This window comes from Zingiber officinale, chromosome 10B, assembly GCF_018446385.1.
Source record: "Zingiber officinale cultivar Zhangliang chromosome 10B, Zo_v1.1, whole genome shotgun sequence".
NCBI lineage: Eukaryota > Viridiplantae > Streptophyta > Magnoliopsida > Zingiberales > Zingiberaceae > Zingiber > Zingiber officinale.
The window spans coordinates 11,355,008-11,378,452 of record NC_056005.1 but is presented as its reverse complement, the minus strand read 5'-3'; the positions used below and the strand labels follow the sequence as shown (position 1 = coordinate 11,378,452).

Genomic DNA, 23,445 nt, shown 5'->3' with positions numbered 1-23,445 from the left:
TGCTGGGACTTCTTTACCAAGTGTCTGGTCAACCCTTTGACCCACTTGGATTTTTCTCCTCATGCAAAGTGTCCGGTCAACCTTGGCTCACTTGGACTTACCATCTCGTATCAAGTGTCCAGTCCTCCATGACCCACTTGGACTTCCACCAGATGTCCGATCACCCTTGACCCATCTGAATTTCATTGTGCAAAGTATCCGGTCACTTTTTTGACCTACTTGGACTTCCCAGCACTAGGTGTCCGATCAACTTTAATCCACCTGGATTTCCACGTGCCTGGCTTCACTCACTAAGTCTTTTCATCTGCTTGGCTTCACTCACCAGAAGCTTCACCTAGCTTCACTCACTAGGGTTTTCACCTGGCTTCACTCGCCATGATTTTTCCACTGCCCGGCTTCACTTACCGGGGCTTTCACCTGCCTAGTTTCACTCACTAGGTCTTTCACCTGGCTTCACTCATCAGGATTTCCCAATTATATGACTTCACTCACTAGAACTTTCACCTGCCTAACCTCCAGTTAGGACTTTCCCAATCAAGTATCCGGTCAACCCTTTGATCTACTTGACTCTTCTTCACATCTAACTGGTCAGCCCTTGACCAGAGAGGAATTGTATCAACAGTCTCCCCAATAAGACGATTGCATTTGTAATCTCCATGTATTGTCAAACATCAAAACCCAAATATCAAGACTCAAGCTTGAGCCAACTCAAGCTTAGTCAACCAGGTCAACTTTGACCTAGGGATATTGTACTAATAAAATTGGGATTGCATTTTGGGTAAAAAAAGATTAAATATCACTTAACTTTGTGTTACACAGCTGCCTTTTCTCTACTGCCTTAATTTTCTTTTACTAAAAACACTACAATAAGTGTATCTTTCCACAATGAGCAATTATTATATCTGCGATATGCATTGCATGTTACACAACTCCAAGTTGTTAAAAGTCATAACACATCAACAGTGTGCGGTCACACGCTCCATCTGCAACACAAGCATGCACTGCCAATGCACTTAACTGCAGTGCACGATTATGCGCTATGGATGTACTTAACCGTAGCATGCGATCGCGCACTGTAGATACTATTATACCTCATATAATTAAAATGTCACATATACACATCTTATATAATTATAATATAACAAATATACCATCATGATAACATCACATATAAATATCATAAATAATTATAATAGCACTTACACTTAATTATAAAACTAAAACTAAAACATTTATAATATCATAAATAATCATCAACACAACACTTTAACAAAATAACAATTCATTTAGTTGCAAAATATATCCCAAACTAGTCACACAAATTCGCTTAATAACATAAATACATTCCTAAAAAGTATATGCTAAAATCAGCAACTCAGTCATAGAAAACTATGAACTTAGATAACTAAGCAATTGTGCTTCCTATTATAACTTTGAGAAAAAAAAATATTTCTGTAAGTACCCCAGGATAATTGTGATGTGATTAACCGAGTTAAGTTAGGTCCTATGTATTTGATATCTTGTGTTTGAGTGTTCAGAGACTTAGGAACACAAAAAATCGAGCAAAAGCCACAACAAGCAAGAAAGATGACACAGGAAGCAAGTTGACAGGCTCAGTGCATCCAAGGGATAATGAGCAGTTGAAGAGTACACCAGTAAAGAAAGAAGGAAGTGCATGGCGCATCCGAGGGACGAGAAGCTGAGGAGGAAGCATGCTCGAGCAGAAGACCGGAGTTGGGTTCAGATGAGCTCAACTCTGGACAACCGGAGCATCACCCAAGTGAGCGAGAATGAAGAATGGGCAATGTTGAAATTGACCATTCGAATGAACAATGCTCGAGACTCCTTAGATAAGATTGAAGGCGACTCGGATAAATAATACCCAAGATGCCTTAGGTCAACTCGAGATGCCTCCAATAAGCTGGAGCAGTTGGCGAAGAGATTAGCTGCAAAGTCCAGCTCAGCCTAACCAAGGCACCTCACATGAATAGTAGCTGAGACGTCCTAGATCACTCAAGGTACTTCCAATCTGCGAGATCATAACGTTGACGTGGATAGAGCTTTATCCACTTGGAGACGCCTCCAACTGTTCGAGGTGCCCCAAACTGTCATGTCAGCAAAACGGTCACTTTAACCGTTGAGTTATAAATAGAGGCTTGAAACCAGTTGTAACACACACATTTGTTCTTAATATTCTATAATTCATTATAAGCGTTCAACTGCTGTAAAGGGCTTGTCCATCTCCGACTTTGTCGAAGAAGGAGTTTCTGCTAGTATACTTTTACTGTCTTAGATTAACAACCACTCTGGTTGTGACTAAATAAAAATATTATCTCCTTTCTTTATCTTTTGAATGTCATTTATTTTTGTTAATTAATTGTGTGTCCTTACAAAGTAGAAAGCAAGAGAGTTTGAAATTTCATTTGTAGGCTATTCACTCCCCTCTAGTCGATTCATTGATCCAACAATTTCATCATTTGGTTGAATAAGACTCACCTTGCCCACAAACTCTATGAATCTAAACTTTCCAACAAGCTCCACCAAGAGGAACATGATACACTTTTACTTTTGGATCTATGGATGTAATTTGATCTTCTGCAACAACTCCATCAACACTATAATGAAATAATTTACATTTAGTATTATCAATAATATTTCCATAATTTAAATTCTTCCGTTGTTACTGTATAACTAAAATAATATGCTCTCAGTGTTCTTGGCATGGCAATGAAAGAAACAAATTAAAAAGTAAATATTCCTTAAGGAAAAAGGAAATGAATGTATTAGAAATGAAAAGGAAAAGCTAAGTACAGTAGATTAGAGTCGATTAAAGTACTAGAACATTTACTATACTATATACTTCACATGGTGAAAACCAATACAAGAGCATTGAGCTAGGCTAGATCTCCTCAGCCTTCCTTAAGCTGAGCATGCATATGTTCATTCTTAAGTTGAGTATTATAAATAAGTTAGCCACCTTCATTTGTAGATCATGTATCCATGTTTGCATCAAACTTTATATATATCTAAGCTTGTATACAAGTATTCGAATATTGTAAAATACCTTTCCCTCCCCAGTATTTTAAGGTTAATATGGCAAATTAACTCCTACACCTTTTGAGATTAATAAGTGAGAAGTTAAAATATACTATTACAAACTTTATCGAGGAAGGCTCTGCCATTGATTCAGTGGAGGGTGGGGGTGTTGCGCCTCTGCCGTTAAAGGAGCTCAAAGAGGGACAGGGCGATATGCCTTTGCCGTTGACAAAGCTCGAAGAGAGGGGGTGGAATAGAGTTACTCGAAGAGGAGGGAGTTGATTCGCTGATAGAGCTCGAAAGGGAGGGGGCGGTAGAAGAGGGAGGAAAAGGGAACCTGATGGTTCGAAGAGCTAGAGGGAGTGAGGGGGGCATCGACAAAAGAGGGACGGAAAGGGGTTAAAAGAGCCAAGGGGCGCGCAAGAGCTCGGAGGGAAAAGGAGTTTTTTCTACGAAGCGAAGAATGGGGGATTTTTTGTACAATGTGGGAGTACTAAAATGAAATTATATTTTTAATGGTGCATTGTGAATGTGTTGTTAAAAGTAATTTTAATAGACATCCTGTGTACTGTAAATGCTCTATCATTAATTAATATTGATAGTGCGCACTGATTCTGTAAAAATTATTATTAACAGTGTACTATAAATATATGTTGTTAATAACGTATTATGGAAAGTCATATTTGTTATAGTAAAACTTGAATTTGTATCAAAATATTTTTTTTCTTTTACAAAAACTTGATTTTTTTTTTTTTATAATCAACTCTTAACTGAATTTATTTTGTAAAAAAATATTATGCATGGATTTGGAATTTTCGATTCTGCAAAAACTGATTAATTTAAAGCAGGAGTTGTTTAGTTAATTTAGTACAAACATTTCAGTGATGAGCTGTTAAGGTCACAACACATAAAGCTGCTTTACTAGCTCCTACTTTCCCTAACCAATACGTGAACAAGAATTTTTTTTATATATATAAAAAAACATTTTTAATTAAAAAATTGAGAAGAAACCGAGGCAGTAGTTGGCAACACATGCTCCTCAATAATACAAGAAAATAATCATATTTTCATGGCTCTTTAGGAATTGTTAAGCTGATCAGTGGCTGACTAATTGAGCTGTTGTATCCTCTACTACATTGTGATCTATATCATAATGATTTCCCTAATTGAAAGGCAAAGGTAACGTATCTGCATGCCTCTGTCACTGTATGAAAAGTCAGAGACATGCATGTCAGTAAGATTGTTTGCTTATCAGGGAATATTTATGCATGGGAAAGTTTTCCCAACATATCAACCTGAAAAGTTGGAGATGATTATGCATTGCCTCCAGGTAACTTAGCACAAAAGCCAACAGAGTGTTGAGGGAGCACCAAAATGAGTGTCCTGGTGGATGATTTTGACCCACCAACTGTATGATTCCCTGCAACAGTATGATTCTGTCTTGTGAGCTGTAAGCACAAGCTGCCCTTGGTTTCTATAATTTTGCCATTGACTTTTCTTCCCCAAAACATGTAAATATATGTTCCCGTGAATCGTTTCTTCCTCGACACAGTAAAAAAAAAAAAAGGTTGAATTTTTCATGATTGCGTTGACAGTAAGTCACATGCCTTCTCTAACATCAATAAGGCCAAAGTGAGGGACGCAATTGTCTTCCACACCTTGTTTTGTTCCCCTCATGTAAACTACTCTTCTTCTTGTTTTACTTTGGAGTATAACTTTTGTCAGTACAATCGTTTTTTATGCTTTGAAGTCCTTCTGCCTTTTTTTTTTGCTTACCTATTGTTTTGAGATGAGAGACTGTCAGTCAATTTTGTACAAGAGGAAAATTTTCTTGCAATATCTCATGTCTTTTTCTTTCAGTGACGATATAGAGGTAATGGATCACTGTGGCCTAAGCTAAGCCAGAAGAAAAAAGCTCGACATTTCGGATTATATGATCTTGCAACATTATTTATTATTATATTATGACTCACTTGGTGGCACATCAATGGAAGTTGTGAAGGTCTGACCATGGCCAAAAGGGTTGGTCGTGATCCTCGACGCTGCACAATAAGCTACTAAGGTTTCCATCCTCCACGACATTTTCATCATTCTTGTTGCAATATCGTTCAAACAGATTCAAGCTTTGGTGCGGATGAAGCTGAAGGCTCTCGCTGACTGATGTCCTTGAATTAATGTCTTGCAAGTTGATCATGTCAGAGCTGCTCTCGCTCCTGTTGCCGCAAGAACCTTCAGTTACTTTATTGAGATTGATGAGTAGTCCTTGTGCCTTTTCCCTACCTTTGAGAGCCAAAATCTGCACTTGATTCTCCTTAGTCGGAATCCACTAGCTAGTGTACAATTAATTATATATATACCTCAGATTGCAGCTTCTTCTTGTGTTGTTTGAGGGTCTCATTCTGTGATTTGAAGGCATCGAATTGGATCTTGAGCAGCTCATAGTCCTTCTCCAGCTGCTTGGTCTTCCACCTGGCCCTCCTGTTCTGGAACCAGATGGCTACCTGCCTCGGGTGCATCCCGAGAGCGTTGGCCAGCTGCAGTTTCCTCTCCGACTCCAGCTTGTTCCCCTGCAGCTCAAAGCTCTGCTCCAGTGCCCTCACCTGTTCCGTGCTGAGTCTCCTCTTCTTCTCCCCTGCTTGCGCGCCGTCATCAGAGAGCTCATCATCCTCCGGCTTCGCGGCCTCTTCGCCGTTAATTCTGATTCCTGATAAGGGCATGGCTCTCTTCCTCAGTATCGTCGGAGCCACCGCTGCTGCACCAAAATTAACTTGAGAAGTAAAGTTGGGAAAATTAAGTTATGGCAATTGGCAGACTGACCGGTGAGGTCTTGCTGGGGGGGTTCTTCGTGGCGTGGTTGGACTTGTAGCAGATAATTTGGGGAGAAAAAGGAGGGTGTGCCCATACCATTGATGCAGGACATGGATGGAGCTGAGATCACCTTCTAGAATGTTATCGCTACTGGCGGAGGAGAAAGACGACGGAAGGCATGAATCAGAACGAGGGAGAAGGAAGAGAGATAGAGAGAGGAGATGGGCAGATGGCAGTGGAAATATATATATATATTCAAGTATAGTATATATGATTATTGTATATCATATTATATATTATTAAATTATATTAATATGATTAATTAGGTAATCGGACCATTTGAATTGTTTAATGCGTACGAAATGGATTGATAAGGAGGGTTGGGCCTCAAATAGAAAGGCAAGGTAAAGCAGAAGTAAATTAAATTAAATTAATTCAGTAATTTCAGATCATTTAGTTTCCCAATGTGTCACTACATAATTATCCATTTAAAATAAATATTGATGTGACCTTTCAGAACAAATTCACAGTGAAACGCTGTTTATGTTGCCCATTTAATTTAATTTACTTTTATTTTTATTATTATTATTATTAAATAATTAGCCCCCGTTTATAATGTCAGAGGGGACTGACTTTATATTACGAAAATTTTCTACTAACTATCAAAATCAATAGATACTCATGAAAGTCTATCTAGATGATATATTCTTAGACTCCCTTCTCATTGGCGGGAAAAAAATGTCTTATAATATGTCGTAGTTAAGATTCAGACCTTAAATCTCTTGATTATATATTGAAGGATCTATTGAAAGATTCATTGCATCATTACAAAGCCTTGGGCACGTCATAGTGATAAGGCACTCAACATATATCTTATACATATAGGGTTTGATTTTCAGGAGGACCGATAAAGAATGAGTGATCATGTTCAAACTACTAAAACAATTGGACTCTGGGTCATCAAACCGTTTGCACTTCCAGATTTATCCAGTGGATAAATGGAGATGAGGAGACCGCCTACCTCTCGGACAAATCGGATCATAAAGTATGAATTGAGCTAGTTTGAATAATATTTGATAAATATTCAAAATTATCGAATTCGAACGAACATATTCAATAATTTTTTAAACTAAATTCGAATCTATAATTTTTTGTTCGAACATATGTGAGCTTTTGTTTAATTTAATTTTATATGTATTATTTTCTATTTTTGAATGACTACCACATTGATTTTTGATATACAGCATCACTATGATATTGATTAGAATAATTAGGGTTCGAATAATTTGATTCGAACTCAAATTTAAATCATTTTCAGCTAAAGTTAGATTATGCTCAAATAAGGCTCGAACAATTTGAATTGAATTTGAACTCAAAATTATTTTGAATCGAGTCGACCTAAAATTATTTATATTTTCAATCTTTAAATTGAATTTGAATACCATATATTTTATATTTCAACAAATTGTTCTTAAATCCCTACATATAAACTCAACTTTCTCCTTTATTCCTGTGCCAAACAAATTTATTTCACTTCCTATAAGTAAACTTTTGTGTTTTTTCAACTCTCTACTACATCGATTTATCTAATTATCCTCATATTTTCTAAATACAAAAAATTCAAAATAAGATATAATTCATCCTAAATTTAACATCATTTAACTAGAATTTAATATATTTTCTATCAATAGGATAATTCCAATTAATTAGGAATCGATTGCTTGGCCGTGAGGGAACAGAAACCCTCATTATTTTTTATAGGTACGAAAAGTTTAAAATAAGATATAATTCCTCTTAAATTTAGTATCATTTAATTAAAATCGAGTATATTTTCTATCTAATTAAGCACGACTCTTTTCCGTCTATCAATCAATTGGAAGTCATACTAATCGATTGACATAGGCTAAATCGATGGGGAGCCTAAGTCAATCGATTGGTATGAACTTCCAATCGATTGGTTAGATGGGAAAAAAAGTTATACTCAATTTAATAGAAAATTATATTATATTATATTTTGAATGTGTTGAATTTAGAAGGAATTATACCTCATTTTAAACTTTTTTATCTAAAAAAATAGGACAATTAGATAAATTAGTGTATATTAGAGAGTTGAAACACAGAAAAGTTTGCATGCAAAGAGAATAATTTTTTTATAATACAAGGACTAAGGAGAAAATTGAATTTACATGTAAGGAGTTGAGGACAATTTGCCTTTAATATTTTCATACTATTTAATTTGATTTATTTGCACCCGCGTGGATATCTAGATTATAAAAAATAAAACAAAAACACTCTGAGGCTATGGTGCAATGTCAGAGCATCTAGGTTGTCATCTAAGCACCAGCGGTTCGATCCCCTGATGCATTTATAAGAATTTTTCTCTAAATGAGATGCACAATCAAAGGATATTGGGATAAGCTTCTTGGCCACCTGTCGTGAAACATTTTCTGATTTATCCATGTGGACAATAAATGAATCTTTTATATTTTCATTTTGTTCATATACTTTCACCTTTCTTGAATTTAAATAAATTGGATTTACTTTTTAAAGTTTTCATTATTTCTTTTAGAAAAGGAAAAATTTGGATAACATATGGTTCTGAAACTTTTGCCTTTGGAGGTAGAAAGTATTTCTTATTCGCTTTGCGAATATTTTTTTTAGTTCTTTATATATGGGTTAAAATAAAGAAGGTAGGATTTGGCAGACAAAAAGTTCAATCAATAGATTAACTAAGTTTATCTTATTTTTTAATTATAAAAAAATATATTTATTTAAATAAGTTTCATCTTATTCAAAAGAATGTTTTGATTAATAGTTTCACATATTATTATTTTTTATATTCTCATTTTGTTATTTTTTAATATGATTTTGTTTGAGCTTTTTGAATACAATATTAGATATGATTTGTTAAAATACAAACTCGAGTTATTACTATTAGTAGATGACACAGCAAAATCCTAACTCAATATATATATATATATATATATATATATATATACACTCAGAATTATTCTTTATAAAAATAATAAACTCTTTTAATAAAAATCTTAATTTAGTTTAATAACAATTATAGACTTTTAAAACTTTTTTTAAAGGTGTTAATTTATTTTAAAATATTACAACTCAACTAATCTTTTTAATAAAGTATAAAAAATAATAACTTCATCGGTTTTAAATAAATTTTAAATAGAATTGAATTTTTTACTTCGCTTCGTTTAACCTAAATAAATAAATAACTAAATAATAATAATAATAAACTAGCGCCCTCCGAGTTTATAGGAGAGGAAAAGGCCGCCAGTATTTTTCTTTATAATAACGTCGATCATCATCACAACTAGCTTGCGGTGCTTTCATATCTGAAGAATCCGGTAAAGGGCGGTAACGTCACCTGTAGGGCACCAGCTCTTCCGCGGCCGTTGACTGCGTTATTCCTTCTCCCCCTGACCACCTTCCCCTCTTATTAAGAACGGCCGCTGGGAACTTGAAGGCGGAGGAACCAGAGGAGTCTTGGAGCTCACTGCTCATCCCCCGCGAGGACCCGCTTCTCGGATTCCCTTCCTCAGGCAATTCTATCTTTCTCCCTTTTCGAGCTAATTTGTTGTCGGAGTTTTTTAATGGGTCCAAAGTCCAAATGCCGGCGATTTGTGGCAACTTGAAATAGAACGATCGCCTATCGTTTTATCGGCTATTGTGGGTTTTCCGTCGAGAGTTAGGTTAATTGTTGGCTGTGTTCATACTGTCTCAAATTTCGTGCAAAAGTTTGGTTTAAGAGTCGAATTTTGAACTCTAGGCCTATATTAGACTTTGCGTTGCATTGGATCAAAAAGGAGAAAGTGTACTCCTCGTGTTTCTAGTTTCTCTTTCTGTCCACCATCTGGCAATTTCCTGCAACCATTTGCTCATTACTGAATCCTGCCGTTTGGAAACTATATGATTGAATGGTTTTTTTTTTCCCCCTATGACTTATGGATGGATACATGCTTTCTTGGTTCAGTACTGTCTTAAATTTAGAATTATTGAGCGTCCAAATGCTCAGCCTTGGTGATTCAGTTAGTGTCTGGCAGCTATCATTTGTATACGAAGTTATTCTGATAAATTCTGGTTGGTTTCGAAAGTGACCATATTGTTAACATTGTGAAATAAATCATATGCTTATTTATGCTGAGATTGGACTCCACGATGGTTTTTAGTAGTGATTTTTCAATTTTTTGGTTAAGTTGTAATCTTGACTTCTGAACTATTTTCAGTTTCTACAAAAAGGTTCTCTATGATAATTGCGAATTGATAAAGTTTGAACTTAATTATCCTTCAGGTGCTTGAGTTCGAGTCTGCTTCAGGAATCACTAACTCTTCCAAGTCCAAGGAATGGCTTTTGCCTCATCAGTTACTAGGGTGGATTTTGTAAACATTCAGCAACATGGGGCACTGTTGCACGCTAATCGTCATCGATTTCCAAATTTCAGCAGTTTAAATTTGAGAAAGTTAGAGAGAAAAATTAGAGCTGGATCTCAGATAACAAATGCTAGACGAGTGGTCGAGCCAGAGGTTGATATTAATGATCCAGAATGGAAGAAACACTTCCAGGAGGATTTTGATAAACGGTTCAACTTACCACATTTGAAGAATATTCTTGACATTAAGCCAAGGCTAACAACATTCTCACTCAAAAGCAGGTCATCTATGTTTTAGATTATTTTTTAAAAAACTATTTTTTGTAATTATGATTATATGATTGATCTTCTTTGAAGAAAAATTTTGAATAGAGTTTCTTTTCACATGAATAAATGAAACTTGTATTTTTGTACCTAAACTACCTGGTTTATTCAAGAATTTGTCTCATGACAGAAGACCTATAGATGAAGATAATGGTGCAAAAAATGAGGATTGGAATGGCTATGTAGATGATGATGATAGAGCACTTCTCAAGGTCCATCAACTGATCTTTTTTCTTTAATAGTTTCATATGATCTTTCTATGGCACATGAATTTTAGCTTTAGTAAGTCCAGATTGAAAAATATTTAGGCTTATTAAGTAAAATTTCAAATGCAACAATGTGATTTTAAATTCTGGTTAGATCCATCTCAAACTGAATTTCATATACGTTTCAAGCATAATTCTGTAAGCAATTTTTCAGGATGCTTTCAAGAATTATTATGTTAACTTTGATCTCTAGGAAAAGAAAATAAATGAATATATATATTGGTCATCAAAGTGATAGTCTTCATTATTTCACTTTAAAACTAATGGATTTGCTTTGGTCAAATATAGGCTGAATCTATTTGTGAGTTCTGGTTTCTGATATTTTTCATGGTTCTTAACTTTATGGTTATCATACTATATCAAGTTTTCCAGCATCTCTAGGAGCATAATAATCTATTGTAAGAGAGAGGGACTTCTCTTAGAGAATATTCTGAAGTTCGTATTTTTATTTCAGAATATTCATATTCAAGGTATAAAACGAAATAAAATTAGCTTTGGCATTGGATTAGATATATATACCTGCAGGATATTGTAAGTAATAGAGTTCTCTCAAACAATATATCTTATATTAGTTTGCGACTACTAATTTATTATCCCTAGCAGAAAACCCACCATTTTCATTCAGTTTGATTTGGGTCCTGACTCGATGCCTTTGTATGGTAAACTATTTGTAATAACTGTGCAGACTGGGTTTATTCTTCTTTCTTTCTTTTCAGGTTATAAAATTTGCTTCCCCGACTTCTGCTGGAGCCGAATACATTGACCCTGATTGCAGCTGGGTGGAACAATGGTACATGCTAATTCCTGTATATAAATTAGTGATTATTAGAAGTGTAGACTCGTTTCTTATCATTTTTTTTTCTTATGTTTTTTCACCAGGTGTATAGAAGTTGGTTTTATCCTGTTGGATGTATTTTTATATTTTAGTTACTTTTCTGAAAGATACCTAATTTTTATGCTTACAGTTGAGATGAATTGAGTTTCAACTCCGATCTAAATGAGCAATTTGTAGTCTATCATTTTATGTGGAATTATCATAACTAATTACAGAATTTCTTTTTGATACTTTGAGTTTATGTAGGAAAAGAAATTATGCTTGAGAAACTATTCTATTTTGGTTCATTTTTTTTTACAGTTTCCAATTGTATTTGTAATTATTCTACCGAGCATTCTGAAACATGAGTCGAGAGGGCCAAATGTAAAGACTAGTACTTAAGCATCCAAAACATAATTTTGAGAACTCTAATGTCACTCTCTCTCTTTCCTTCTATAACTTTTTCCGTTTTCCCAACATGAATTACTTTTTGCTAAAAACCAAAACTGACAGTTATTTATGTTTGTGTATACGTATCATTTTCTCTTACATTAACTTTGTCTTTTATTTTACAAGGGTACACCGTGCTGGACCACGTAAGCAAATATACTTTGAACCAAGGGAGGTCAAAGCTGCAATTGTTACTTGTGGTGGGCTTTGTCCTGGACTTAATGATGTAATTAGGCAGGTTAGTAGCTATTTTAATCTTCATTTGTCTAATTTTTATTCATTGTAAATTCATTCACATCTACGATTGCTTTATGCAATTATGTCATTGTTAAATCTCAGTCTCCTTTTTATACAATCTATTTGCAAAAGGCATATAAAATACTGTAAAACGCTTGTAATTCAGTTCTTGTCGTGAAAACATAGTAATTTTGTTTGTAGTAGTAGAATGATGAATTTTCTACCAAGGTACTGAACATAACATTTTCTGTTATTGAATATTTTGGGGCTGCTTGATTTTGCCTTCTAATCATCGAATATGAAATGAGGCAACCTAAAAATTATGGCTTGTGATGGTACCAATTAGCTGTGCAAAATACCTGGTGACTAAAAGAGTTGAAACTAAAAGAAATGGTCTTCTGAGCCTGTCTTTAATAGTGTTGCTTACTCTCTTAAAACATTATGGTCACCATTTCATGTAGTATTGGCACATTGTACGGGGAGGATGCAATTAAGAGAGATTGTGATCTGATCTAATTCTGCATAATAATTTTCATAGTGAGAGAAGTTAGTTTTCTGAGCAAGTAAACAAACTGGTGAATGGATACTGTAGACAATTGTTCATAGTGCAAATCATGGAAACAACTTATGTGTCTGTACTTGTTCACATCTTAATTATTTGTTGATAACAGTTGATATTTTTCCTCTGATTTTCAGAATCATAACATTAAGAAGATATCTTTGTCTTGTTTGTTTCAGATAGTGCTCACGCTTGAAATATATGGGGTAAAAAATATTGTTGGAATTCCATATGGTTATCATGGATTTACTGATCCCCTCTTATCAGAAGTGCCGGTTTGAACATTAACTTTTGAAGCATTACTGACGATTTAAGTGGGTATTTCTACGTGTGGTCTAAGAGAAGCATTTTTTGGCAGCTTTCTTGTCAAGTGGTGCAGAATATTAACCTTGCTGGTGGGAGTTTTCTAGGAGTGTCTCGAGGATCACCAACTACCAGTGATATAGTTGATAGCATTCAGGTACATTGAGTTATTGGTTAAGTTGTAGTTAATTGGCAGTCGTATTTGAAAAGTCTAGTACTAATTAGTGATTTCCTTGCAACACAAAGGCCAAGGGAATTGATATGCTTTTTGTATTGGGTGGAGACGGGACACACGCAGGGGCACTCGCTATACATAATGAGGTATTGCATGAATTAACTTAAGCTTTTAGAATTGTTCTTATGATCTTAATTGTGTAAAGCATTTTCCTTGTTCAACTGTTCTTTGCTGGAAAAGTTCCCATCTGTTTCACAATTATGTGATTATGCACACACAGAGTAATGATTATCATGGTTTTCATCTGTTGTAATTTTATTCTCTTAAACAAGTGCTGCAAGAGAAAACTGAAAGTATCAGTTGTTGGGGTGCCAAAGACAATCGACAATGATGTATTACTTATGGACAAAACATTTGGTTTCGATACTGCTGTAGAAGAGGCTCAGAGGGCCATCAATTCTGCCTATATTGAGGTAAAATTTTGCAGCATGGTGTTTCTCATCGGCAAAAGCAAGTTCTCTTTTTTACTTGCCATTTTAATGCTTGATCTTATGTAGGCTCGGAGTGCTTACCATGGAATTGGAGTGGTCAAATTGATGGGAAGGAGCAGTGGTTTTATAGCAATGCATGCATCATTGTCCAGTGGTCAAATTGACATATGTCTCATCCCAGAGGTTAGTAATATCCATTTTTCTTGGAATATATTATCATCATCAGTTTACTGAATCACCTCCAATTGAAGGTGCCATTCAAGCTGGAGGGACCTAATGGAGTCTTAAAACATCTAGAGTATCTCATAAAAACAAAAGGAAATGCAGTCATTTGTGTTGCTGAAGGGGCAGGACAAGTAAGCCCATTGTTCTAAATCCTTTTTCAACTATATGTTCAAATTCTACAGCATTTAATAAGCCACACTTGTGTGCCTGTGTTCTTCACCAATTACTTGTGATATTGCTGAAGCTTGGTTTCCTTGAATCATTTTTGATAAAAATCCCATTATTTCTTTCAGGAATACCTAACAAAATCAAATGCAAAAGACGCATCAGGAAATGTTGTTCTCAGTGATATTGGAGTTCACATTCAACATCAGGTTTGTTTTAAAAGTACCTTATTTTAGAAAGGCCAGTCAATCCTTTACCTAGATCAGGTGAATCATATTTCATACAGCTTTTGTGAGAATGGATGTGAAATTCTTCTAAGAAGAAAGAAGTGAAAAAAAAATTGCTGCTAACTGATTAATAATAACAACAACAATAATAAAAGCTTATATTATATAATTTAGGTGAGGTATCATTCATTTTTTCTGGACACCTAGAATTCTCAGTGCCTCAGAATCCGCCTCATGCCTGATAATGGCTGTGTTTAATCAAGCGTTTGATATCCTTCCCTCCCACTCTTGAAATGCAGGGAGAAAGGAAGGAAAAAAGCATTCCACCTGACCTTTCTTGCTCGTGATACAATCTTTTTATGCTTCTCCTACTTGTGAGTAACTGGCTAGCTAACGTGTTTGAATTTTGATAGATAAAGAGATATTTTAAGGGAGCAGGCATTCCATCAGATGTGAAGTACATCGATCCAACCTACATGATCCGTGCTTGCCGTGCCAATGCATCTGATGCGATCCTCTGCACTGTACTGGGCCAAAATGCCGTAAGCTTCATAATCGCTCTGCACCTCAGCCTTCATACACACGCACTTGCTCCAAATGTTGCATCGATTTTATATTCGAAGACTGACGATGTGCATTTGGTCATATACGATGTGTATCAGGTACACGGTGCGTTCGCCGGGTTCAGCGGCATCACGACCGGCATATGCAACACGCACTTCGTGTATTTCCCGATCACGGAGGTGATTGCGTCGACCAGGCGGGTGGACTCCAACAGCAGGATGTGGCACCGATGCCTCACGTCCACCGGCCAGCCTGACTTCGATTGAACATAATTTCCAATTTATTTATTTTTAAAATCAAATCAAATCAAATCAAATATAGGGTACAAATTCTTGTCTCAAGTGGCGCAAAAGAGCCTTCTAGTCATTTCATTTCATTTGATTTTTCCCACGAATAATTTAGTGCGATGGATGAGTGGGAAGTGTAAGTTTGTTCCAAGTTCGATCAACCAATAAACTCATTTTGTTTGCAGATCTTTAAATAAATTATGGAAAATGGAATTCTTCCATCTACCGCGACTGGAAAGTAGCATTTACAATTGAGAATAATTGAATAGGAGAATTACCTAGATTTCTGGCCTAGAACAAAGCTGTTCTTCCGAACATCGGGTTAATTCGATCCTATCTGTACAGGCACTGCCCCAACCTCTCACATTGGGATGATGGGACCCACACTTAAGTAGTGGATCCCACCACTTCATTGTGAGAGGTTAGGGCAGTACCTGTACAGGCAGTGAAATTTACCCGAACATCGAGATTGGTATGTTCTGGACTGCAACTGGGAGAATATTTACCTTCTTCGTAATGTTATTATTCCCTTTTCGGCCTCCCTTCTCAGCCAAGCAGATCGGGGAAGCCGCTCCCGGTCCGGACCAAGTTGGAACGGGCCCCAAGGCCGACACCGGTCCGGGGGCTGCTCGGTGTCGATCGCACCGCCCGCGGCGCCTCGAGGCTCCGCCGGAGGCACTGCTTGATGGCCGCGATCAACTGCTCCGACGGGTCGACCGCCGCCGCCTTGGCGGACCTGAAGCTCCGGCAGAAGGTGGCGTGCCGGTCCATGGCCTCTTCCGTCGAGATCACGAGTCCAGAGCGTAGGAGCTCATCCCGCACGGCCTCCGCGCAGAGGCCGCATAGCCACTTGCCCCCGTGCCGCTCCCGCACGATCGCGATGTACGCCGGCGTGCACTCCTCCGTGAGGCCGCAGCAGTCGCACGCCACGAACTCCAACTCCACTACGGCCGCCGCCGCCGCCACGGAGGCTTCTCCCCCGCTACTAATCAACGTAGTCGACATGACGAAGAAAACAGACGCAGGCTTTTCGCCTGGATCCAGAAATCAAAAATACCCCTAAAAAATCTCGATTTAAATTTTCTCTAAAAAAGGGGGAAAAAATTACAGACAAGCACCGACCTGGTGGAGCAGCGGCGATGGACGAGGGTCCGAGGAGGAGATGAAATGCTACCTTCTCTGCTCGGGGGACTCCATTTCTTCGCCGTCTCCTCTCTCTGCTATCGTCGGCGGGGACTTCGGTTCTTGTTCTCGAAGCTTCCGTTTCATTCGATTTCGGTAATTAAGCGTTTTTCTTTTCGTTTCTTCATTGGTGCAAAAGGCGGGTCCCGCCGCTCAGTGGCCCCCTAGGTCTGGTCCCACAGGGATCCTAGGAGAAGGTAAATCAGCGGTGAATGCTGGCCCCTTCGACCCTATGACTCATTGTGCAAGGATGCCACGCCTTAACCGGTTAATCCAGCCCGCGGGGGCATGTTTCTTCATTTGCTACTACGACGGGTGGATTTTAGGGTGGATGGTTTTATTGGCTGGGCGTGTTGGGCCCCGAAGCAGCAGTGAATGAGTGAGTCAACTGGAAGGCTCCTCGTCAGCACAGGTTCGATTGCGTCGGTACTAGACTGTTACCAATGCGAACGCAGGTACGGTAGTGGGGATAAGAGTCGGTGTTGTGGTATATCCGGAGAATTCTCCTTGTGAAACAGGATGCCAGCCGTCGGCCAACTCATGGATGAGTTGGTGGGGAAAGACAGCCGTCGGAAGATTAATACCACCTCATTATTATTTTGATTATTACTATTACTATTAAAATAAATTGCTATATTTTAAATAAGTTTATACTGATAAAGGGAACGTGCGTAACGAAACAGACAAGACGAGCAACTCATCATACCTTTGTCTTTATTATTGGGCGGAGCCACTTAGGCTCCGTTTGATATGCATGATAAAATAAAATTATATTTTTTAAAAAATAATTAATTAAATATCTTGTATAATTGATTAGAGATAGGATTATAGATGATTAAAAATAAAATTCATAATCCCTTGATCTTAAAAAAGATTATTTATCTTATCTTTAATTCTATCATGATCAATCTCATCTTATCTTATCATACATATCAAACGAGTCTAATGTAGCTAGGCTTATCACGATGAAATGTGTACTTATTTGCAGACAGGATGTCAATGCAATATGACAAACTATACGAGGGAGCCTGCAATATTGTTAAACTATATGGTGAGTAAAAAATTATATTATATTTTATTTGCATATATATCTGACAATACTTGTGACAATATGAGGGTTATTTATTGAGGTAAGAATCCTATGGTCCAAGATTTCTTTATCAGTTCTAGACCTTTACTGATTTATTGATGGAGTGGATTATTATCCCATCTGTTTAGGGTCCAACTCATCACATTAATGAATGGGTAGGACCTCCTCTGATCCAATAGATCTTGGACTAGAGGATTTGGGAACAATCCGACTCACTTTTAAATCATATAAGATCATTTCCTGAGCACTCAATCACATCTCCCGATCAATTAATCTCCTTCCTGAGTAACCCTAATTTATCTGGCGCCATCCCATTCAGGATCAGAAAGGTCACTCGAGAGCCCCCACGGGCGGGATCAACTGGTTATGACATGGATTCTTGCAGCATGAGTCGAGAGGTCGAGGGTCTGCGGCAGTAATTGCGATAACATCAATATCTGTCCGTGCTAAACACCTAAGATCGTCATGTCATAGCTGGGCCCGTATTCACCGTGATTTACTCCCTCTCATACTTGTGGGGCCGGGTTGAGGGGGCCGCTAGGTTGGCGGTTCCAACCTTTTTGCAGCAAAAAGGTCACTCGAGACCTTCTTGAGTAGTCAATATTCATCTAGCACCATCCCATTCGGGTTTGGAAAGACCTCCTCAGATAGGAAGGTCACTCGGGACCTCCATTCCCAAGTAGTTTATATTCATCTAACACCATCCCATTTGGATTCAGAAGACCTCTTCATATAAGATCAGCACTCCTGAGCACTCAACGTTTGTTTACAGCAACCCATTCAGATTTAGGAGACCTATTCGGAGTCAATCAATCTAGCAGTACTCGATTAGCCTCAACCTATCTCCGATAGTCGAACATCCTACCGAGAGGTTCCCAAGGAGTAAAATTGTCAGACGGGCCGACTTGTGGTGGGGCGGGCCGACATCTTGGCGAGTTGGAAATCTCTAATCCAATCCAACTCAATTAGATAGATTGCAGGTTAGTCGAGCAAACTCATGAGCTTACCAAAAAAATAAAAAACATATAGAAAAGATTAAAATTTCTGATTTTGGGTTATGGTCCTATCTCATTTTGTTTAACTCTCTTGTAATAATTTTTATTGGAGTGCAACTTTCACAACTCTTCAATGAGAATAGTAAAATACACGGAAAAAAAAACTTTCTTACAGTTGGAATTTGAAGGGAAATAATGTGAAAGAAGAAAGGTTCTTTTACTACTTAAACAATATTATTTCTTTAAAAATTTATAAATTTTATAACATTTGGAGAAGTGCTGTATTACTTGAGGAGATAGACATACAATTACTCATCATATCAATTGTATTAATCAGCTGTTCAGGAGTGAATAATCCACAAAAATCAATACAATAAATCAGTGTCTATAAAGGTTATATAATATTAGTAAGTAAAGTTCATTTTCTTTTTCAATTTATATTGGACTTCTGGATTTATATGGGATGATAACTTAATTAAATGGAATGGAGAGATAGAAGGAAAGATACTGAGGCACAGATATGGTATATAGCGCGTAACAAAAGGTGTCATGTCATAACCAATGCATACCATAAGGCTCCAGAAACACTCCTAGTCTATGATAAAACCTCTACGAATTAGGTTGGTCAAACTCACGGGTTTATTAAAAATTTTACTTTAGTTTTAAGTTGTAGTGAAATATTTTTTCTCCTTAATCGACGGGCTAATCTAAGCCTGTACTGGGCTAATCCATATGGGTCGCAAGCTTAAGTAGATTGACCCATCTGAATCCACCTTTAAATAGATTGATAAAATTTTAACCCAATCTATTTAAATGTTCGACGAGATAAGTTAACCCGACAGATCTAATCCAAATCAACAGCTCTATTAAGAAGATGTGGTGTAACGATGATAGCTCCTAGGTCACCTAACAGTCTCTCATGGGTATAACTGGTAAACACGTGATATCATACGTGGAATTTCATCATGATAGATATAAGTCAACAACGGTTATAACAACGGTTATAAGTACGTCATAATACACAATTTGACATTTGTTTTGTAACAAGCTTTCAGGGCTAATGGCTATCCAATAGCCTTCTAAAGGAATGATTGATAAACACGCGACCTCCTACGTGGAGATTCTTTTCAACTAGCTATATAACAACCGATGGCAATAGGTTGAGGTATGATTTCTTCTCACGCACAGAGATAATTCTTCTCCACTAAAACTCTCTTATGCTTTGGACTCTCTTTCTCACTCTTCAGATTTGCTTCTGACTTTGACATCAGAGTGGTTGCACCGATAACTCTAACCAATTACTGATTTATTTTTCTTTTCAGACTATCGAATCATGGTCGGCTAGGATCTTGCAGCAATATTGACGGAAAAAAAGATTAGGAGAGGAGAAGCCCGAACAAACGAAAAGGACACCATCAATACAATAATACAACAATAACAACTAAACATTTTCTCACTAGATGAGGTCGGCCGGAAAAGAACACCATTAAAAAAGAAAGTATTTTCTAAATAGTCATATTTCTTCTTCTTCGATAGATCCGACCTCATAAAAAAATTTTCTATTCACCATCGGATAAGCCAGCACCATAAGTGACTCAAACGCCACATGCATTTATTTGCATTGCACCAAGCCGCGAGGATAATATTAGTGATATTTCTTTGCATCTTCAAAGAAAATTGTTGAATCCCATTTACACACAATTAATAGGAAATATTGTGCCAAGTTCATTGTACGCCAAAGCGAGAGAGTCGATTCGAATAATATATCTACATCAGTGGCTATTTGTCTGTAATTTTATACGTCCAGCAAATTGATTGTAATTTTAGCACATGCAAAATTATCGGCATGGTAGAGCTGGAAAGCATCTGCAGCTTCGGGTACTAAACTGATTAATCATGCAGGCAGCTAGCTAGCACACCATAGCCATAGCAACTGGTTGGGTGGGTAAGGAACATTGACCATCAACTCTTTGTTTTACATATGGAGATGTGTGACTCGAGCCATCTTAATTTCAGGCTTCCGGCCAATTTCCTTGGAGTTGATTCTCATACTTTCAAGATTAATGCTCTTAATTATGCTTTAGGAATGCAATTTAGTAAACTTTATTTCAAATCCTAGAGCATATTGAAACATTACCTATCCAGCTTTCTCAATTAGCAATATATATACCCTTTTGGTCTGGTGTGAAGAGTTCTAAATCATTGTACGTGATTAAGGAAACAGGGGGTGGGACAGAGCCACAGAGGCCTTATCCATGTCCCTGCGCGGCCCTTCACAGGGATGGCCAACCTCATGTGCCACACCGTGCTCTCGGCCATCCTGCGTGTGCTCAGATTTTTGTACGCATGCTCCTTTCTTTCTATTTCTTTCTATCTGCCAAAGCCTTCCAAAGAGATCTGCTTGTCCTCATTTGGAAAACGCAGACCTGTGAACATTAAAATGTAGCCAGCCGTAGCTCGCTAAAAGATTCGATTGGATCTTTCAATACTATAAAAGTATGGCGTTCTCCAAAAGGGTTTGTATCTTTTTCTCCTGTGATCTACTTCTTTTCGCTGCTGCATTTCCAGAACAGATTGGTTGTCAAGGAAATATATCTCCTCGCTGCTAAAAGTTGCTGCTAAACGATGGAGAAGGATGGGTGCATTATTATTTTAAAAGGCACAAACACACACACAAGTATCAGGTGCAAAAGTCTCTACCTCGGAACTTGTACCATAATGAAGTGAGAGCCGTGTGACCATTAAAGCTTGGCCATGGAGTTCTGAAGCACTCCTGTGCTCTCTCAATCTAATCAGTTGAGAGCTACATTTGGTATTATTGGTTGTGGACTGTAGGTCTTCTTTAATTTGTTGTTCTTTTTGCTGACAGAAGGAGAAGACGACTCTAAGCCATCTGATACTATGAGAGTATGGATTGGCAACTTGAAAGTGAAAGCGGTAGCTTAGTTTTCAGCAATTAATTGTTCCTTCTTTGTTTTACAGATCTTGAGTTGGGTGCAAAACAAGTTTCAGGAAAGGCAGGAGAAGAAGAGACTAGATGCTGTCGTGAAATCAGCTCATCTGCCTCATTGTTAAGTGTTGCTTTTCTTTCTTTCTTTCTTTATTCCGAATTTGAAGCTATAGTGTTTGATTAAATTTCCGAATGTAGTCAGTTAGAAAGTGGTTGCAAAAACAAGTGTAAACTAATTAAATTTCTCCTCTGCTATGCTCTTCAGGTTCTTTACCTGTTGATCCAAAGGAAGAATTCAAAGATTGGCCACAATCACTACTGGCAATTGGAACATTTGGTGACACTGAAATCAAGGAAGAATCTCACAGTGGTCATCACTTCCAATGTATAGAAGCTTCACAAGACTTATCTGATTTTGGTGTTGAAGAATTCAACCAGTTAAAGAAAGAGCTAAAAAAGTTGCTCTCACTCAAGTCAAAATGCAAGTCAAAATCCAGCAGCAGCAGTAATGGATCAGAGATCATGGAAGAGGGCGGAGGAAATATGCCATTAAATAGATTTCTGAATTTCCCATCGAGATTGGGGGTCGATAAGGCATTGAGTACGAGTCTGGAGAGCTTGGCAAGTGACAACAATGGTGATATCTCCCCGAGTTCAAAGATGATCCTTGTTAGCAAAGTGAAAGACATGTTGCTGGAAAATCCTAAAGCACTTAAGAAGAAATCAGTCTCTTTTATCATCAAGAAGATGTTTGTATGCAGCAGTGGATTTGCACCGGCTCCAAGCTTGAGGGATCCAATTCCAGAGTCAAGGATGGAGAAGGTATTGTTCGAGGTTAACATATTTTGTCCTGTTAAAGTTTTATATTGTAAAATTAGTTTCTGTAGTTCCCTTTGTTCTCTCTTCAATGATGCATTACTACGCATGCTGAAAGGCAGATGTTAAGAGCAATTCTCACCAAGAAGATACACCAGCAAAGTTCTGCTCCAACTGCTTCGAAGAAGTGCATAGAAAATAAATCAACAGAGGAAACACAGGCTGTAGAAGAAGGGGATGATAAGGGCAAGGACAAGTGCAAATGGGTCAAGACAGATTCAGATTGTGAGTCTAAAAAAATTTAGATTTCTGCTTTTATTTTATTTTTGATATGTTTGTTCTTTTTGGCCTCCAGTTATTGTTCTAGAGATCTAGGAACCCAGTGATCAGCAATTTTCATGGTAAGTTGAAAAATAAATAAACTGAAACCTATTAAAGAAGATAATATTGATTTTATTCTAGATGTTAATTTCCTTGGTTCCTATATATGGTTTGCAGGTTCATGAAGTTTCTCTCCAATAAAAACACAAGAACACCACGAAGATCATAATAAGAATGCACATGTGGATGGAAGCATGAAGTGGATTATAAATGGCATTGTTCATACTTTTGAGTAATGGAGTGTCTTGCGCTTCTAACATGCAAAGAACGAGAAGATTGAATCTTAGTATGATGAACAAAATGCACACTACTTGTAACTTTCCCTTATTGTTCATCTTCAGATTTGCAGAATTTGATTTTTTTTCAAAAAAAAAACTTGTGTTTTTTATTTGATGAATTATATGTGTCAAAGACATCGTCACAGCAATTAATAGTCACCTTGTAATGGTACAGTGATTAAGACATGAGATATTATCATATAAAATTTTAAGGTCAAAATTCAACGTGTCCGATTATGCTCTTCTTCATACCTTAGCCACTTGTATTAATAGCTAATAGCCACCCATTATTTATCTCCTCCATGTTGACCTAGAGACAGGTTGGCGGGAGCAGTATGACGAATGAATCACCTTTTTTTACCCATAGTGCTGGGTCAATTTTTAACAAATATAAAATGTCTAACCTCTTATATGTAAAAAGTCACTAAGTT

The 23,445-nt window shown here is 37.2% G+C and overlaps 4 protein-coding genes across 10 annotated transcripts; 2 read left to right on the top strand and 2 right to left on the bottom strand.

Annotated features, from left to right (window-relative positions):
* Positions 1 to 4,933: 4,933 nt before the first annotated feature.
* Positions 4,934 to 6,056, bottom strand: LOC122028569 (homeobox-leucine zipper protein ATHB-13-like). Of its 2 annotated transcripts, none has more exons than XM_042587410.1 (3): positions 5,854 to 6,056; positions 5,394 to 5,788; positions 4,934 to 5,332 (listed from the first exon to the last, which is right to left on the bottom strand). In XM_042587410.1, exons 1-3 carry the CDS (start codon positions 5,954 to 5,956, stop codon positions 5,021 to 5,023), a joined length of 810 nt encoding a protein of 269 aa, XP_042443344.1. In that variant the 5' UTR covers positions 5,957 to 6,056; the 3' UTR covers positions 4,934 to 5,020. The 2 variants fall into 2 exon arrangements, with proteins under 2 accessions (XP_042443344.1, XP_042443345.1); XM_042587411.1 differs by having other exon boundaries at positions 5,394 to 5,785.
* Positions 6,057 to 9,208: 3,152 nt separating this feature from the next.
* On the top strand, positions 9,209 to 15,547 carry LOC122030125 (ATP-dependent 6-phosphofructokinase 5, chloroplastic-like). Of its 2 annotated transcripts, none has more exons than XM_042589280.1 (14): positions 9,209 to 9,407; positions 10,157 to 10,517; positions 10,693 to 10,771; positions 11,542 to 11,615; positions 12,216 to 12,327; positions 13,065 to 13,160; positions 13,244 to 13,345; positions 13,435 to 13,509; positions 13,696 to 13,836; positions 13,921 to 14,037; positions 14,106 to 14,210; positions 14,373 to 14,453; positions 14,885 to 15,013; positions 15,134 to 15,547. In XM_042589280.1, the coding sequence occupies exons 2-14, from the start codon at positions 10,210 to 10,212 to the stop codon at positions 15,299 to 15,301; spliced, it is 1,587 nt and encodes a 528-aa protein (XP_042445214.1). In that variant the 5' UTR covers positions 9,209 to 9,407; positions 10,157 to 10,209; the 3' UTR covers positions 15,302 to 15,547. The 2 variants fall into 2 exon arrangements, with proteins under 2 accessions (XP_042445214.1, XP_042445213.1); XM_042589279.1 differs by having other exon boundaries at positions 10,690 to 10,771.
* On the bottom strand, positions 15,464 to 16,669 carry LOC122030126. Of its 2 annotated transcripts, XR_006125316.1 has the most exons (3): positions 16,445 to 16,666; positions 15,757 to 16,356; positions 15,464 to 15,659 (listed from the first exon to the last, which is right to left on the bottom strand). XR_006125316.1 is itself a non-coding variant. In XM_042589281.1 (2 exons), the coding sequence occupies exon 2, from the start codon at positions 16,325 to 16,327 to the stop codon at positions 15,869 to 15,871; it is 459 nt and encodes a 152-aa protein (XP_042445215.1). In that variant the 5' UTR covers positions 16,328 to 16,356; positions 16,445 to 16,669; the 3' UTR covers positions 15,464 to 15,868. The 2 variants fall into 2 exon arrangements, 1 of the variants encoding a protein (XP_042445215.1); XM_042589281.1 differs by having other exon boundaries at positions 15,464 to 16,356; positions 16,445 to 16,669.
* Positions 16,670 to 20,884: 4,215 nt separating this feature from the next.
* LOC122028694 (protein NEGATIVE GRAVITROPIC RESPONSE OF ROOTS-like) lies at positions 20,885 to 23,198 on the top strand. Of its 4 annotated transcripts, none has more exons than XM_042587542.1 (7): positions 20,904 to 21,273; positions 21,459 to 21,496; positions 21,572 to 21,659; positions 21,805 to 22,361; positions 22,478 to 22,640; positions 22,711 to 22,756; positions 22,854 to 23,198. In XM_042587542.1, the coding sequence occupies exons 2-6, from the start codon at positions 21,491 to 21,493 to the stop codon at positions 22,728 to 22,730; spliced, it is 834 nt and encodes a 277-aa protein (XP_042443476.1). In that variant the 5' UTR covers positions 20,904 to 21,273; positions 21,459 to 21,490; the 3' UTR covers positions 22,731 to 22,756; positions 22,854 to 23,198. The 4 variants fall into 4 exon arrangements, with proteins under 4 accessions (XP_042443477.1, XP_042443476.1, XP_042443474.1 ...); XM_042587540.1 differs by having other exon boundaries at positions 20,904 to 21,312; XM_042587539.1 differs by having other exon boundaries at positions 20,904 to 21,384.
* Positions 23,199 to 23,445: the final 247 nt, after the last annotated feature.